At 45.6% G+C, this 17,596-nt stretch overlaps 1 protein-coding gene across 1 annotated transcript in view; it reads right to left on the bottom strand.

The window, feature by feature from the left end:
* Positions 1-511: 511 nt before the first annotated feature.
* The window catches only part of BMP7 (bone morphogenetic protein 7), a 166,707-nt gene continuing 149,622 nt past the window's right edge, over positions 512-17,596 (bottom strand). Inside the window, exons 4-7 of the mRNA XM_063959038.1 lie at positions 3,696-3,893; positions 2,893-2,969; positions 2,248-2,358; positions 512-1,538 (exon numbers count right to left, since the gene is read on the bottom strand). Coding sequence (XP_063815108.1) covers positions 1,389-1,538; positions 2,248-2,358; positions 2,893-2,969; positions 3,696-3,893 — 536 coding nt within the window. The 3' untranslated portion in view covers positions 512-1,388. The remainder of the gene's footprint in view (positions 1,539-2,247; positions 2,359-2,892; positions 2,970-3,695; positions 3,894-17,596) is intronic.

Genomic DNA, 17,596 nt, shown 5'->3' on the forward strand with positions numbered 1-17,596 from the left:
TCATTAGTACCCCATATTATGTAACGTCTCCTCCCTGATTTGCCCTTCTGATTTATGCCCACGTGTTCAAGCCCATCTCATTATCTGGTCTTCCAATGTTTATCACCATTCTCAAAAGCTGTTGATGACCATGTCCCCTCCACTCCCTCCCCTTATCCTAATTATGGGTAATAACTATATGTTTACAATTGTTTGAAAACTCCTTGGCGTTCTGATTGCCGTATTGATAGTGGTATGTGCAATATTATGTGTGTGTGTGTGTGTGTGTGTGTGTGTGTGTGTGTGTGTGTGTGTGTGTGTGTGTGTGTGTGTGTATATATATATATTACAATCTATTTTTAGATAATTGATGGAATAAATAAATTTTAAGATGTTCAGATTCTCTCCAAATTTCCAAACAATATTTCCATGTAGATAGACATACAGTTAATGAGATTTACTATGGATCATCAGCCCAGGGGTTTTGTCCATGTTCCTGATGCAATGACAGAACTGAACTGTGCACCTCATGGACATAAGGAGATCAATTTATTTCCAACCTGTACATAGTTTTACAAGAAGCCATTTAGTGGATCTGACGATGGTCACTGAAAAATAAAATCTCATAAAAATAACAAATAGTCTAGAATTGTCTCTATACTTAACAATCTGCTTCCAGGTCAGAAGGGTCTGTATAATCGCCCACCTTATCTGTAGCAGCCACTCTGCACAAGACCAAAATGAAATGTTGGCATCCATGGACTGTCCGACTATCCTGTACATTTAAGGTGGCAAACCTTAAAGCTCAGTATCAAGCTTTTGATGAACGGTTTGTTATTAAATTAACTTAATCAACATATAACACAGAATGAAATGACCAAAGTAACTGGAGTCTCATTGATTGATTTCATCTCCCAAAATCTTTTGCTTATCTTCAACCAGCTTCTTCTGCATTCTCTCTGGATTATCTTCTCACCACCATCTCAGTAATTTCAATGCAATATCATAGATCTTAATGAATTATCATCTGAGTTTGGCAAACAGAATGCTAACGAAAAAATTCACATTGCAATGATAATACAATGAGTTAATTGTAAATTATATAATCCATATAGCTAGGTTTAGTTGACCTCCAAAGACAGCTTTGGGTTCCCCTTTCAAAACAAGTCCTGCAACAAAGTGGGAGTGTCCCTGCTATTGAGTACATACAGACAGCCAGGTGGAATAGCTAAGCACAACAGGTAGTCTTTGACCTTGTCGCAATGCAAGTAAAAAAAAAAAATATATGACCCCAAGCTAAACAGAAAAAAATAAATCCAGTTTTTCTGATCACGCAATGTCCTGCGTTTTGAGGCCCATTGTAAGAAAGACTGACAACGAAGACTGAAGATGCCGCTTAGTGTTCCGGTTTAATGGCATCCGCAGGTCCTGACCACCATGTTCCTGTATTTCTTAAGTATCACATTAGAGCTATCATCAAAGTAAAGGACGGAGATTGGGGTGAGCTGTGTGGGCGCACAACATGGCTTTGGTACTGTGTCCGGGTTTATAAAATGAACCTGTGTAGATATAAATTTTTAAAACAGAAAGCTTTAATTTTTAGAATGAATAGGTGGGATAAACATTATCTAAGTTTGCAATAGGCTCATCAAAACTGTTTCCAGATTACATGCAACGAGTCTCCACATGTTAGTAAAAAAGCCCAATTATAGTTTTATTCTCCACGCCCAGTGTTCAGGGCAATCTTAACATATATGCACACTGGTCAGCTGCCATGGGTCCCACTATACTTGCAAGGGCGGGTGGTGGTCACAAAATCAGAGTGGCGAGGCAGCACTCTCTACCTGACTACCAGCCAGACAGTGAATGGCTGTCAGCATGCTGATTGGCAGATGTCAGCATTCTGATTGGAGGATGGCTGGAGCTATCCAGCAGTTAGAGTGCTGACAGCCACTTACTGTACGGAAGCATGTGGAGAGACAGCGCAGGACCGCAGGAGGGGCATGTTATATTTCATTGGTTCCCGTGAATGAGTGTGTAGGGACACCAGTGCATTACTGTGCCCAGGGCTACAATGCTGTTAAAACAGTCCTGCCAGTGTGTTGTTTTTTTTTATGTCTCAGCATTTATTCCTTACAAATTCAGCCAGCAGGCTACCAGCCACATTCACAAAGCAACATCCATGATTTTGTACTCAAACCCAAAATGTCTTTGTGGTTAAGGCTATATCAGATATCTACCTTCATGCCCCTATCCTCCCAGTCTTACCAGTGTTTGTACAATAGCATGGTTTGTTGCATTCATGTAGGAGTTTAAGGGAAAGGCACATTCTCCTTCACAGTAATACGCAGCGTAACCTTCAGGGGCTATAATCCAATCCTGCATAGAATGTATAACATAACACATCATTACTTATCTACACAACCAGTTAAACAAATAAACATCTAAATATAACTACATCCCCAGTGTACAGTAGCTGTGGTTGGTTACTTGAGAAAAACTATAATACTTTCTTCTTTTAGAGCTGGGAAAGCAGAAAGCTGATAGCCCTATAGCCTTGGCTGCAGTGGTGTATCTATAATGGGAGTAGGTCGTGAAGTGCAGATGGACGGACCCATAGATCAAGGGGGTAAGCACACCCTGAACCCAACATATTTGCCACAATGGCACCTCCCACTATTCTTGAGGTTAGCGTTGCCTCCTTTCTGGCAATATCTTTGGAAGGCTGGCACAGGAGATAGCAAAGTCTTTGCAGATGGTGTGGAAATGCTCAAGGGGAAAATAAAAAACAAATAGGAAAGAAAAGGTATTTAAAAGTAAAAAAAAAAAATGAAATACATAATTTTTTTAGTCCACTTTTCCAATCCTAAACAAAATAGTTGCTCTGTCAATATATATTACGTAAAAATTCACCTGCCATCCCAGGTCTCGGAAACTGACATACAACTCATGTTTCTTGCAGGCTTGCTTCTGATCCGTACTAGTGTTCTCTACAACGACGCAAGGACAAATGAGAGAAGATTAATAATCCACATTTAGACAGGATTTTCATGATATAGATGTATCAGGGAAGATTAAATAAATCCTAAAAGCAAAATCTGAATGTTAACATATAGATTATGAACCTGCATTGAAATGAGTAATTCGATAAGAAACATGTAATGAATAGTAAAGATCTCAGACAATGGAACTCGGGTAATTTGCTCAGGACCACCAAGAGCGTCCTCGGGCCACAGTAATGAGGTGGAGTGACCAAACTCAGGGGCTGCATGGCCATGCCCCTTCAAAAAATGGGCTGCAGAGGGGGACTGGCCTGGGTAATTTATACCCTCCCCTCTCCCCGATTCTGCTAGCTAAAGTGATAACTGTGATTTTTAAGGATACTGTGTGATGCATGTATTAGCAATATAACCCTACTTGCCAACTGCCCTCATTGTCAGGGAGACTCCCTGACATAGCAGCAATTTCCCTGACTCCCTGAAGAGTCTATTAATCTCCCTGATTGCACCTTTCCCCCATTATGTAGCTGTCATGTACTTGGGGTGTGGGATAAATCAGAGATATATACATTCAAATGGGATCATCAGGGCAATTTCCCTGCATTGGTTATTTATACCCCTTAGTCTGCAGTGTCAGTGATACTGGCCATGATAGATCTTGATTGGAAGACATTGTGTTGAGTACAGAGGAAGTTTACATTTAGTTGGATCTCCTACCTGCTACATTTGCCACTCGCAGCGCCTCCTGGCTCTTTGGTGCTTTTGATCTGTTTTGGTTACGCTGTTTTCCGCCTGTTGATCGGATGCTGCGCAGGTGAATCTCAGTGGCTTTAAAAAATGCCACCATGAAGGGTTGTTTATTGTGGGGTCCATTAGTTCCAATCAGACCAGCCATTTTGGGGTTGATGCTTTGTCCTGTTTGAAAAATAAAAATACCAATACTCAAATAGTACAAATTACCATGCCCCCTGGGTAGGAAGTTTCACACTGATCTTTAAGTGGGGCTGGTACAATAGAAAATGATTCTGGCTTTTATTGTCTATTAATAAAATCATTGTAAATGGGCAAAAATAAATGTAATTAAAGGGTCTATTCATGAAGCAGTGAAAAGTGTGGAGAGGTGAGACAGTGGGGAAGTTGCCCATGGCAACCAATCAGCATTGAAGTAACATTTATAATTTGCATACTATACAATTGTACTGAGCAGCTGATTGGTCACCATTGACAACTTCTCCACAGGCTCACTTCTCCGCTGTTTTCACTGTTTCATGAAGAGGCGAAGCAGGAAGAGTTATAGCGGCATGATCTGTGCCGCTATAAATACATCTCATCCTGTGTTTGAAAAGTGACAGGAGTTGGTTGGCTGGTACTTTGGGGCAGATGTATTAACCTGGAGAAGGCATAAGGAAGTGATAAACCAGTGATATGTGCAAGGTGATAAAGGCACCAGCCAATCAGCTCCAATATGTAAATTAACAGTTAGGATCTGATTTGCTGGTGCCTTTATCACCTTGCACATATCACTGGTTTATCACTTCCTTATGCCTTCTCCAGGATAATACATCTGCCCCAATATCTGTCTCCATGGCTTAAGCTGGGTACATACTGGGACGATATTGGCCCGATATGTCATTTGTTAGAAGATTTTCCATTTGTATATACAGGTTGAGTATCCCATATCCATATATTCCGAAATACGGAATATTCCGAAATACGGACTTTTTTGAGTGAGAGTGAGATAGTGAAACCTTTGTTTTTTGATGGCTCAATGTACACAAACTTTGTTTAATACACAAAGTTATTAAAAATATTGTATTAAATGACCTTCAGGCTGTGTGTATAAGGTGTATATGAAACATAAATGAATTGTGTGAATGTAGATACACTTTGTTTAATGCACAAAGTTATAAAAAATATTGGCTAAAATGACCTTCAGGCTGTGTGTATAAGGTGTATATGTAACATAAATGTATTCTGTGCTTAGATTTAGGTCCCATCACCATGATATCTCACTATGGTATGCAATTATTCCAAAATACGGAAAAATCCCATATCCAAAATACCTCTGGTCCCAAGCATTTTGGATAAGGGAGACTCAACCTGTAGTACACAACCCAAGTCTGCGACTTGAGGGAGATGAGAAATCTGCAAACTTACAAGTGCAACAACCAAAAGGATTAAACTAATGGAAATAGAGCCGTGATTCACACAAGCATGCATGAGGCAGATCATTCTATTCATTTCTATGGCTACTCCCAACACATCATGTGTATGTCAATATCGTAATGACACACACATTTTTTCCCAGTTGTTAACGCAAAATTGTCAAATATAATTCTTAATATATTATTTTTACTGGTCATCTGAGAGAACAGTCACAGGTCACCTAATCTAGCACCCTGTACAGTTAAGTCAGGTAATAAATAAACTGGTCCCCTGCCCCCTTTTCAAAGGGTTGTGCAGAGTTCACCATCCCGTAACACCAGAAAGAAACCCATAAATAAAAACTGTAAAACACAAAAGTATAAAGCTGGTTTCTCAGGAGAATCTTAAATTCCTGCCTCAGGTAATTCATTCAGTACAGAAAACAAATGATGCTTGTTAAATATGTTACTAAATTGTAATAGATAGGTACAGATGGAAAGAAGACATTGTGGGTCTAATTCAGACTTGATCGCTGCTGTGCGATCAGGTCTGAACTGCGCATGCGCCAGCGCCGTAGTGCGCCTGCACATGCCAGACAGCCAACAGCCTGTCAATCAAGCAGAGGCGGTCGCTGGGCGGACAGGGGCGGGCCGGTGGCGTTTGGATGCCATTTAGAGGGCGCGGTCCGGGCAACGCAGGCGTGCCCGGGCCAGTGGGGGGGGGGGGCGCGGGCCGCGGCGGCTGCGTGACGTCACACGCAGCCGCTGTGACCCGGGCAGAGATGAGTAGCTCCCTGGCTGGGAGCTACTCTTCCAGTACATAAGCATCGCCGCTGTGCGATGCTTTTGTACTTGTGCAGGAAAGGGAGGTCCGGCGTGACATGCAGGGCGGACTAGCCCTGTGCTGGGCGTTCCCCCGCATGTCTGAAGACTGATCGTAGAGGTGCTAAATTTAGCACACCTACGATCAGGTCTGAATTAGGCCCCGTGTCCGTAAGCCTCTCTTGAACAATTGAGGCAAAGTCAAGGAACAGAAACATGGCTGCAGTAAACAATACCAGACATTGCAAAAACACCCGGGAAGGACCCGTTTCCAATTCCCGGGTGGGACCTGGCATTGGCAGTGTGAAAGGGGTATAAGGGGCAGTGATTAATTGTGGCTCGAGGATGTCACTAATACCTAATGAATCAATTGGATGAGATCTCATGCCCACAAAATGACTGCCTTGAAATGCCTCAATAATATTACTTTTCTCTAGTGAATTTACTGTCTACATATTAATATAGCCTACAGATTAGCACACAACATGGCTTTCTCTGCTGTGCATAGGGGACATGTCATACTTACCTATTCTAATGGAACATTTTTATTATGACTAAGGGCGAGATTTATCAAAGCTTTAATAGAGATAAAGAGGAGAGAAATAAAGTAGCAATCAATCAGCTCCTAGCTGCTATTTTTCAAACACTGTCACAGGGGTCTATGTACTAAGCCTTGGAGAGAGATAAAGTGGATGGAGATAAAGTACCAAACAATCAGCTCATAACTGCCATGTCACAGTTTGTGATTGAAAAAATGACAGGAGCTGGTACTTTATCTCCATCTACTTTCTCTCTCCACAAGGCATAGTACATAGATATAGCCTGTAAAATGATAGGAGCTGATTGGTCAGTATTTTATCTATCTTCACTTTATCCATCTCCAAGCTTTGATAAATCTCCCCCTGTGTGTGCTGTTCACAGTATCACAACAAAAATGGCAGCCCCCACTTATAATTAGAGATGAGCGCCTGAAATTTTTCGGGTTTTGTGTTTTGGTTTTGGGTTCGGTTCCGCGGCCGTGTTTTGGGTTCGACCGCGTTTTGGCAAAACCTCACCGAATTTTTTTTGTCGGATTCGGGTGTGTTTTGGATTCGGGTGTTTTTTTAAAAAAACACTAAAAAACAGCTTAAATCATAGAATCTGGGGGTCATTTTGGTCCCATATTATTATTAACCTCAAAAACCATAATTTCCACTCATTTTCAGTCTATTCTGAATACCTCACACCTCACAATATTATTTTTAGTCCTAAAATTTGCACCAAGGTCGCTGGATGACTAAGCTAAGCGACACTAGTGGCCGACACAAACACCTGGCCCATCTAGGAGTGGCACTGCAGTGTCACGCAGGATGTCCCTTCCAAAAAACCCTCCCCAATCAGCACATGACGCAAAGAAAAAAAGAGGCGCAATGAGGTAGCTGACTGTGTGAGTAAGATAAGCGACCCTAGTGGCCGACACAAACACCGGGCCCATTTAGGAGTGGCACTGCAGTGTCACGCAGGATGTCCCTTCCAAAAAACCCTCCCCAATCAGCACATGACGCAAAGAAAAAAAGAGGCGCAATGAGGTAGCTGACTGTGTGAGTAAGATTAGCGACCCTAGTGGCCGACACAAACACCGGGCCCATTTAGGAGTGGCACTGCAGTGTCACGCAGGATGTCCCTTCCAAAAAACCCTCCCCAATCAGCACATGACGCAAAGAAAAAAAGAGGCGCAATGAGGTAGCTGACTGTGTGAGTAAGATTAGCGACCCTAGTGGCCGACACAAACACCGGGCCCATTTAGGAGTGGCACTGCAGTGTCACGCAGGATGTCCCTTCCAAAAAACCCTCCCCAATCAGCACATGACGCAAAGAAAAAAAGAGGCGCAATGAGGTAGCTGACTGTGTGAGTAAGATTAGCGACCCTAGTGGCCGACACAAACACCGGGCCCATTTAGGAGTGGCACTGCAGTGTCACGCAGGATGTCCCTTCCAAAAAACCCTCCCCAAACAGCACATGATGCAAAGAAAAATAAAAGAAAAAAGAGGTGCAAGATGGAATTGTCCTTGGGCCCTCCCACCCACCCTTATGTTGTATAAACAAAACAGGACATGCACACTTTAACCAACCCATCATTTCAGTGACAGGGTCTGCCACACGACTGTGACTGATATGACGGGTTGGTTTGGACCCCCCCCAAAAAAGAAGCAATTAATCTCTCCTTGCACAAACTGGCTCTACAGAGGCAAGATGTCCACCTCATCATCACCCTCCGATATATCACCGTGTACATCCCCCTCCTCACAGATTATCAATTCGTCCCCACTGGAATCCACCATCTCAGCTCCCTGTGTACTTTGTGGAGGCAATTGCTGCTGGTCAATGTCTCCGCGGAGGAATTGATTATAATTCATTTTAATGAACATCATCTTCTCCACATTTTCTGGATGTAACCTCGTACGCCGATTGCTGACAAGGTGAGCGGCGGCACTAAACACTCTTTCGGAGTACACACTTGTGGGAGGGCAACTTAGGTAGAATAAAGCCAGTTTGTGCAATGGCCTCCAAATTGCCTCTTTTTCCTGCCAGTATAAGTATGGACTGTGTGACGTGCCTACTTGGATGCGGTCACTCATATAATCCTCCACCATTCTTTCAATGGTGAGAGAATCATATGCAGTGACAGTAGACGACATGTCCGTAATCGTTGTCAGGTCCTTCAGTCCGGACCAGATGTCAGCATCAGCAGTCGCTCCAGACTGCCCTGCATCACCGCCAGCGGGTGGGCTCGGAATTCTGAGCCTTTTCCTCGCACCCCCAGTTGCGGGAGAATGTGAAGGAGGAGATGTTGACAGGTCGCGTTCCGCTTGACTTGACAATTTTCTCACCAGCAGGTCTTTCAACCCCAGCAGACTTGTGTCTGCCGGAAAGAGAGATCCAAGGTAGGCTTTAAATCTAGGATCGAGCACGGTGGCCAAAATGTAGTGCTCTGATTTCAACAGATTGACCACCCGTGAATCCTTGTTAAGCGAATTAAGGGCTCCATCCACAAGTCCCACATGCCTAGCGGAATCGCTCCGTGTTAGCTCCTCCTTCAATGTCTCCAGCTTCTTCTGCAAAAGCCTGATGAGGGGAATGACCTGACTCAGGCTGGCAGTGTCTGAACTGACTTCACGTGTGGCAAGTTCAAAGGGCATCAGAACCTTGCACAACGTTGAAATCATTCTCCACTGCGCTTGAGACAGGTGCATTCCACCTCCTATATCGTGCTCAATTGTATAGGCTTGAATGGCCTTTTGCTGCTCCTCCAACCTCTGAAGCATATAGAGGGTTGAATTCCACCTCGTGACCACTTCTTGCTTCAGATGATGGCAGGGCAGGTTCAGTAGTTTTTGGTGGTGCTCCAGTCTTCTGTACGTGGTGCCTGTACGCCGAAAGTGTCCCGCAATTTTTCTGGCCACCGACAGCATCTCTTGCACGCCCCTGTCGTTTTTTAAATAATTCTGCACCACCAAATTCAAGGTATGTGCAAAACATGGGACGTGCTGGAATTTGCCCATATTTAATGCACACACAATATTGCTGGCGTTGTCCGATGCCACAAATCCACAGGAGAGTCCAATTGGGGTAAGCCATTCCGCGATGATCTTCCTCAGTTGCCGTAAGAGGTTTTCAGCTGTGTGCGTATTCTGGAAACCGGTGATACAAAGCGTAGCCTGCCTAGGAAAGAGTTGGCGTTTGCGAGATGCTGCTACTGGTGCCGCCGCTGCTGTTCTTGCGGCGGGAGTCCATACATCTACCCAGTGGGCTGTCACAGTCATATAGTCCTGACCCTGCCCTGCTCCACTTGTCCACATGTCCGTGGTTAAGTGGACATTGGGTACAACTGCATTTTTTAGGACACTGGTGAGTCTTTTTCTGACGTCCGTGTACATTCTCGGTATCGCCTGCCTAGAGAAGTGGAACCTAGATGGTATTTGGTAACGGGGGCACACTGCCTCAATAAATTGTCTAGTTCCCTGTGAACTAACGGCGGATACCGGACGCACGTCTAACACCAACATAGTTGTCAAGGCCTCAGTTATCCGCTTTGCAGCAGGATGACTGCTGTGATATTTCATCTTCCTCGCAAAGGACTGTTGGACAGTCAATTGCTTACTGGAAGTAGTACAAGTGGGCTTACGACTTCCCCTCTGGGATGACCATCGACTCCCAGCAGCAACAACAGCAGCGCCAGCAGCAGTAGGCGTTACACGCAAGGATGCATCGGAGGAATCCCAGGCAGGAGAGGACTCGTCAGAATTGCCAGTGACATTGCCTGCAGGACTATTGGCATTCCTGGGGAAGGAGGAAATTGACACTGAGGGAGTTGGTGGGGTGGTTTGCGTGAGCTTGGTTACAAGAGGAAGGGATTTACTGGTCAGTGGACTGCTTCCGCTGTCACCCAAAGTTTTTGAACTTGTCACTGACTTATTATGAATGCGCTGCAGGTGACGTATAAGGGAGGATGTTCCGAGGTGGTTAACGTCCTTACCCCTACTTATTACAGCTTGACAAAGAGAACACACGGCTTGACACCTGTTGTCCGCATTTCTGTTGAAATAGTTCCACACCGAAGAGCTGATTTTTTTGGTATTTTCACCAGGCATGTCAACGGCCATATTCCTCCCACGGACAACAGGTGTCTCCCCGGGTGCCTGACTTAAACAAACCACCTCACCATCAGAATCCTCCTGGTCAATTTCCTCCCCAGTGCCAGCAACACCCATATCCTCCTCATCCTGGTGTACTTCAACACTGACATCTTCAATCTGACTATCAGGAACTGGACTGCGGGTGCTCCTTCCAGCACTTGCAGGGGGCGTGCAAATGGTGGAAGGCGCATGCTCTTCACGTCCAGTGTTGGGAAGGTCAGGCATCGCAACCGACACAATTGGACTCTCCTTGTGGATTTGGGATTTCGAAGAACGCACAGTTCTTTGCGGTGCTACTGCTTTTGCCAGCTTGAGTCTTTTCATTTTTCTAGCGAGAGGCTGAGTGCCTCCATCCTCATGTGAAGCTGAACCACTAGCCATGAACATAGGCCAGGGCCTCAGCCGTTCCTTGCCACTCCGTGTGGTAAATGGCATATTGGCAAGTTTACGCTTCTCCTCCGACAATTTTATTTTAGGTTTTGGAGTCCTTTTTTTACTGATATTTGGTGTTTTGGATTTGACATGCTCTGTACTATGACATTGGGCATCGGCCTTGGCAGACGACGTTGCTGGCATTTCATCGTCTCGGCCATGACTAGTGGCAGCAGCTTCAGCACGAGGTGGAAGTGGATCTTGATCTTTCCCTAATTGTGGAACCTCAACATTTTTGTTCTCCATATTTTAATAGGCACAACTAAAAGGCACCTCAGGTAAACAATGGAGATGGATGGATACTAGTATACAATTATGGACGGACTGCCGAGTGCCGACACAGAGGTAGCTACAGCCGTGAACTACCGTACTGTGTCTGCTGCTAATATAGACTGGTTGATAAAGAGATGTCGTAGTATGTATGTATGAAGAAGAAAGAAAAAAAAACCACGGGTAGGTGGTATACAATTATGGACGGACTGCCGAGTGCCGACACAGAGGTAGCCACAGCCGTGAACTACCGTACTGTACTGTGTCTGCTGCTAATATAGACTGGTTGATAAAGAGATGTAGTAGTATGTATGTATAAAGAAGAAAGAAAAAAAAACCACGGGTAGGTGGTATACAATTATGGACGGACTGCCGAGTGCCGACACAGAGGTAGCCACAGCCGTGAACTACCGTACTGTACTGTGTCTGCTGCTAATATAGACTGGTTGATAAAGAGATGTCGTAGTATGTATGTATGAAGAAGAAAGAAAAAAAACCACGGTTAGGTGGTATACAATTATGGACGGACTGCCGAGTGCCGACACAGAGGTAGCCACAGCCGTGAACTACCGTACTGTACTGTGTCTGCTGCTAATATAGACTGGTTGATAAAGAGATGTCGTAGTATGTATGTATAAAGAAGAAAGAAAAAAAAACCACGGTTAGGTGGTATACAATTATGGACGGACTGCCGAGTGCCGACACAGAGGTAGCCACAGCCGTGAACTACCGTACCGTACTGTGTCTGCTGCTAATATAGACTGGTTGATAAAGAGATGTCGTAGTATGTATGTATAAAGAAGAAAGAAAAAAAAACCACGGTTAGGTGGTATACAATTATGGACGGACTGCCGAGTGCCGACACAGAGGTAGCCACAGCCGTGAACTACCGTACTGTACTGTGTCTGCTGCTAATATAGACTGGTTGATAAAGAGATGTCGTAGTATGTATGTATAAAGAAGAAAGAAAAAAAAACCACGGGTAGGTGGTATACAATTATGGATGGACTGCCGAGTGCCGACACAGAGGTAGCTACAGCCGTGAACTACCGTACTGTGTCTGCTGCGACTGGATGATAAATAATGATATAAAAAATATATATATATCACTACTGCAGCCGGACAGGTATATATATTATATAATGACGGACCTGCTGGACACTGTCTGTCAGCAGAATGAGTTTTTTATAGAATAAAAAAAAAAACACCACACAAGTGAAGTCACACGACGAGTGTTTAACTTTTTCAGGCAATCACAATATAGTATACTACTAACTATACTGGTGGTCAGTGTGGTCAGGTCACTGGTCAGTCACACTGGCAGTGGCACTCCTGCAGCAAAAGTGTGCACTGTTTAATTTTAATATAATATGTACTCCTGGCTCCTGCTATAACCTATAACTGGCACTGCAGTGCTCCCCAGTCTCCCCCACAATTATAAGCTGTGTGAGCTGAGCACAGTCAGATATATAATATATACATAGATGATGCAGCACACTGGGCTGAGCAGTGCACACAGATATGGTATGTGACTGTCTTGTACTCCTGGCTCCTGCTATAACCTATAACTGGCACTGCAGTGCTCCCCAGTCTCCCCCACAATTATAAGCTGTGTGAGCTGAGCACAGTCAGATATATAATATATACATAGATGATGCAGGCATGCAGCACACTGGGCTGAGCAGTGCACACAGATATGGTATGTGACTGAGTCACTGTGTGTACCGTTTTTTTCAGGCAGAGAACGGATATATTAAATAAAACAACTGCACTGCTGGTGGTCACTGTGGTCAGTCACTAAACTCTGCACTCTCTTCTACAGTATCAGCCTCAGGTCAATCTCTCTCTCTCTCTCCTAATCTAAATGGAGAGGACGCCAGCCACGTCCTCTCCCTATCAATCTCAATGCACGTGTGAAAATGGCGGCGACGCGCGGCTCCTTATATAGAATCCGAGTCTCGCGAGAATCCGACAGCGTCATGATGACGTTCGGGCGCGCTCGGGTTAACCGAGCAAGGCGGGAAGATCCGAGTCGCTCGGACCCGTGAAAAAAAACATGAAGTTCGTGCGGGTTCGGATTCAGAGAAACCGAACCCGCTCATCTCTACTTATAATTTCTCTATGCAAAAGAGTACATACTTTTTTTTTATTATTATTAACAGTTTCTTTTTAGTGCAGCAAATTCCGTTGCGCTTTACAACTAGACACAATTAGAAGATAAAACTGGGTAAAAAAAAAACAGTCACAGAGGTAGGAGGGCCCTGCTCACAAGCTTACAATCTATGGGGAAATAGGCATTGATACACAAGGATAGGTGCTATCTATTGCATAGTTGTCCACCAGATTGTAAAGGTTCTTGGTGGGCTGCATAATATCACATCACAGCAGTGATGGAACCAGGGTCAGGAAGAAAGGAGAGTGAAGAAAGAGAGTCTTATTGTACGTGGTAGGGCATTCCACAAAGTGGGTGCAGCCCGAAGAAATTCCTGTAATCGTGCATGGGAGCAAGTAATGAGTGTGGATGTGAGACGTAGATCTTGTGAAGAGCGAAGGGGCCGGGCTGGGAGATATTTTGAGATAAGTAAAGAGATATACACTGGTGTAGTATGGTTAATATCCTTGTGTGTAAGTTACAGTATTTTATATTGAATACAGTAGAATACAGGTAACCAATGGAGGGACTGACAAAGTGGGTCTGCAGATGATGAACATCTAGTGAGGAATATTAGCCTCGCAGCTGCATACAGAATGGATTGTAATGGTGAGAGTCTCTTCTTAGTAAGACCAGTAAAGGGGGGTACTCACGGAGCGATATAATTTCTAAGCAATCTGACTAGATTGCTTAGAATTTGAGCATTATCGCTCCGTGTGTACCCCCTACAGCGATAGCGATGCGCAGCCCCGTGCATCGCTATCGCTGGTGCCAGATTGGCCTGCCGTGCAGGCCAATCTAGCGGGTCGCTCACTTCACCCGCTGTGTGAAATGAGCAGCCCCCCCGTATCCCCCCGCACGCTCAGCACAGATCGCGCTGTGCTGAGCGGCGGGAGAGATATGTGCTGAGCGGTTCGCTCAGCACACATCTCTCCCGCATCGGCCCGTCTATATGGGCCTTAAGAAGACTATTGCAATAATCAATGCGGGAGATAATGATATTAAAATACATTGAAAACTGTGCATACTGAACAGAAAAGGAGTGAAGACAAAATCTGTGTACTAATGGGAATATTTTCCCTTTAAACCAGTACTCACATCCTCTCTTTTAATTACACACAAGCTGACATCTGTAGCTCGGAGAACTCCAGATTGTACAGTATTACATCTCTCTGTGATACCATAGAGGTTAGCACAAATATCTCACATGCCTGGATAATTATTGGACAGCCTCTTAAGTGGTTTTGCTTCTTTCCGGGCGTTTTTTGTTTTATGGGTAAACAAAAACTTAACTGCCTTCCGGACGCCATTTACTGATATTTATCTGGTGCGGTTTCCACAAAACACATGTGATGATCACAGCGTTTGGTCATATGGAAAAGGGGACACATTTTATTCCTCTAGCATACTAAAACTTCGCTCTTCCTGAAAAACCTAGATTATTATTTAAAAAAACATATGTACTGAGGCTTACCAGAATTCTGAATTTTTTAAAAGTACTACATGGAGGGTTCAGAGAAAGTGAACCATGAGTGTAAATTTTGAGAAAATGCATCTCAAAGTTGAAAAACTGTAATTTCTCCTACGTCCTAAAGGATGCTGGGGACTCCGAAAGGACCATGGGGTGTAGACGGGCTCCGCAGGAGACATGGGCACTTTAAGACTTTAAATGGGTGTGAACTGGCTCCTCCCTCTATGCCCCTCCTCCAGACCTCAGTTAGATTCTGTGCCCAGAGGAGACTGGTCACACACAGGGGGCTCTCCTGAGTTTCTCTGGAAATAAACTTTTGTTAGGTTTTTTATGTTCAGGGAGCACTGCTGGCAACAGGCTCCCTGCATCGTGGGACTGAGGGGAGAGAAGCAGACCTACTTCTGTGAGTTACAAGGCTCTGCTTCTTAGGCTACTGGACACCATTAGCTCCAGAGGGTCTGATCGCTTGGGTCGCCTTGCAGTTCACTCCCGGAGCCGCGCCGCCGTCCCCCTCACAGAGCCAGAAGTCAGAAGACGGGTGAGTATTAGAAGCAACGAAGACTTCGTGAAGGTGGCAGAAGACTTCAGTCTTCCTGAGGTACTGCGCAGCGACCGCGCTGCGCGCCATTGCTCCCACACGCACAAGGCACTGCAAGGGTGCAGGGCGCAGGGGGGGGGGCCCTGGGCAGCAAATATTACCTCATATAAGGGGCTCACATGTATGTAAGGTGCGGTGGCAACATTCCAGGGACCCCCGCCAGCATAAAAAAGCGGGATGGAAGCGCGCCATGTAGGTGGCGGGGCTTCATCCTCCAGCTCTAACCAGCGCCATTTTCTCTCCTCAGCTTGCTGCAGAGACGCTGCTCCTGGCCCTTCACTGCACACAAGTATCTGGGTGCTTGAAAAACGAGGGGGGGGGGGCACTAATTTGGTGTTGGTTAATATTGTTATAATATATAACAGCGCTTACAGGTTTCTGACCGGTGGGGCGCTGGGTGTGAGCTGGCAAACTCTTTCTCTGTCCCTCTGAAAGGCCTTGCTGTGGGTCTGTCCCCTGTAGCCCAGTGTGTTGGGTGGTGTCGGTACGTGTGTGTCGACATGTCTGAGGCTGAATGCTCTTCCCAGGAGGAGGCGCGTGTGGGGGCTTAACAGAATGAAGGAGTGACTCCGTCGGCACCGCCGACTGCTGATTGGGTGGAGATGTGGAGCGTTTTGAATAAGAGTGTGGCTTTGTTACATTAGAGGTTGGATAAATCCGAGGCTCAGAACAAGGCTTGGAGGCATTCCATGGGAGAGGTAGTCCCACTCACTCAGGCACCCTCGGGGTCCCAAAAACGTTAATTTACCCAGATATCAGACTCGGATACCGACACGGACTCTGACTCCAGTGTCGACTATGATAAAGCGAAGCTACATCCTAAGGTGGCTAAGAGTATTCAATACATGATTGTGGCAATAAAAGACGTGTTACATATCACAGAGGACCCCGCTGTCCCTGAGACAAGGGTATCCATGTTTAAGGGGAAGAAGCCGGAGGTAACGTTTCCTTCCTCGCATGAAATGAATGCTCTTTTTGAAAGGGCCTGGGAAACCCCGGATAAACGGTGGCAGATTCCCAGGAGAATTGCTATGGCATACCTGTTTCCTTCCCAGGATAGGGTTAGGTGGGAGTCGACCCCCACAGTGGACAAAGCTTTAGCGCGTTTGTCCAAGAAGGTGGCATTGCCGTCACCTGAGATGGCGGCCCTTAAGGATCCGGCTGATCGTAGGCAGGAAACTACCTTGAAGTCTATTTATGTCACGACAGGTACGCTGCTCAGGCCGGCCGTGGCGTCGGCATGGGTGAGTAACGCTATTGAAAAGTGGGCTGTTACCTTGTTATCTGAAATAAACACTCTGGATAGGGATAGCTTACTGTTGACACTGGGTCATAGCAAGGACGCTGCGGTCTATCTCAAGGATACTGCGAGGGATATTGGCCTCTTGGGATCGAGGGCCAATGCCATGGCAGTCTCGGCTAGGAGGGCATTGTGGACTCATCAATGGAATGGTGATGCTGATTCTAAAAAGGCTATGGAGGCTCTGCCCTATAAGGGGGAAGTTTTATTTGGTGAAGGCCTCATGGACCTGGTTTCTACAGCTACTGCGGGTAAGTCCTCGTTTCTGCCTTTTGTTCCTCCGCAGCAAAAGAAGATGCCTCAATACCAGATGCAGTCCTTTCGGTCGCAGAAGTTCCGGAAAGGACGTGAGTCATCCTTCCTTGCCAGTGGTAAGGGAAAGGGAAAGACGTCACCGGCCGTGGCAGGGTCTCAGGAGCAGAAGTCCTCCCCGGCTTCTGCAAAGTCCACCGCATGACGCTGGGGCTCCCCTGTGGGAGTCCGCACCGGTGGGGGCGCGTCTTCAGCTTTTCAGCCAGGTCTGGGTTCACTCGGGCCTGGACCCTTGGGTGCTAGAAAGTGTGACCCAAGGATACAGACTGGAGTTTCAAGACGTGCCTCCACGCCGATTTTTCAAATCGGCCTTACCAGTTTCCCTTCCGGAAAGGGAGGTAGTGAGTACGGCAATACAGAAGCTGTGTCAGCAGCGGGTCATTGTCGAGGTGCCCCCGTCACAACGGGGAGAAGGGTTTTATTCAAGCCTGTTTGTGGTC

Source organism: Pseudophryne corroboree, chromosome 3, assembly GCF_028390025.1.
Source record: "Pseudophryne corroboree isolate aPseCor3 chromosome 3, aPseCor3.hap2, whole genome shotgun sequence".
In the NCBI taxonomy this organism is placed as follows: domain Eukaryota; kingdom Metazoa; phylum Chordata; class Amphibia; order Anura; family Myobatrachidae; genus Pseudophryne; species Pseudophryne corroboree.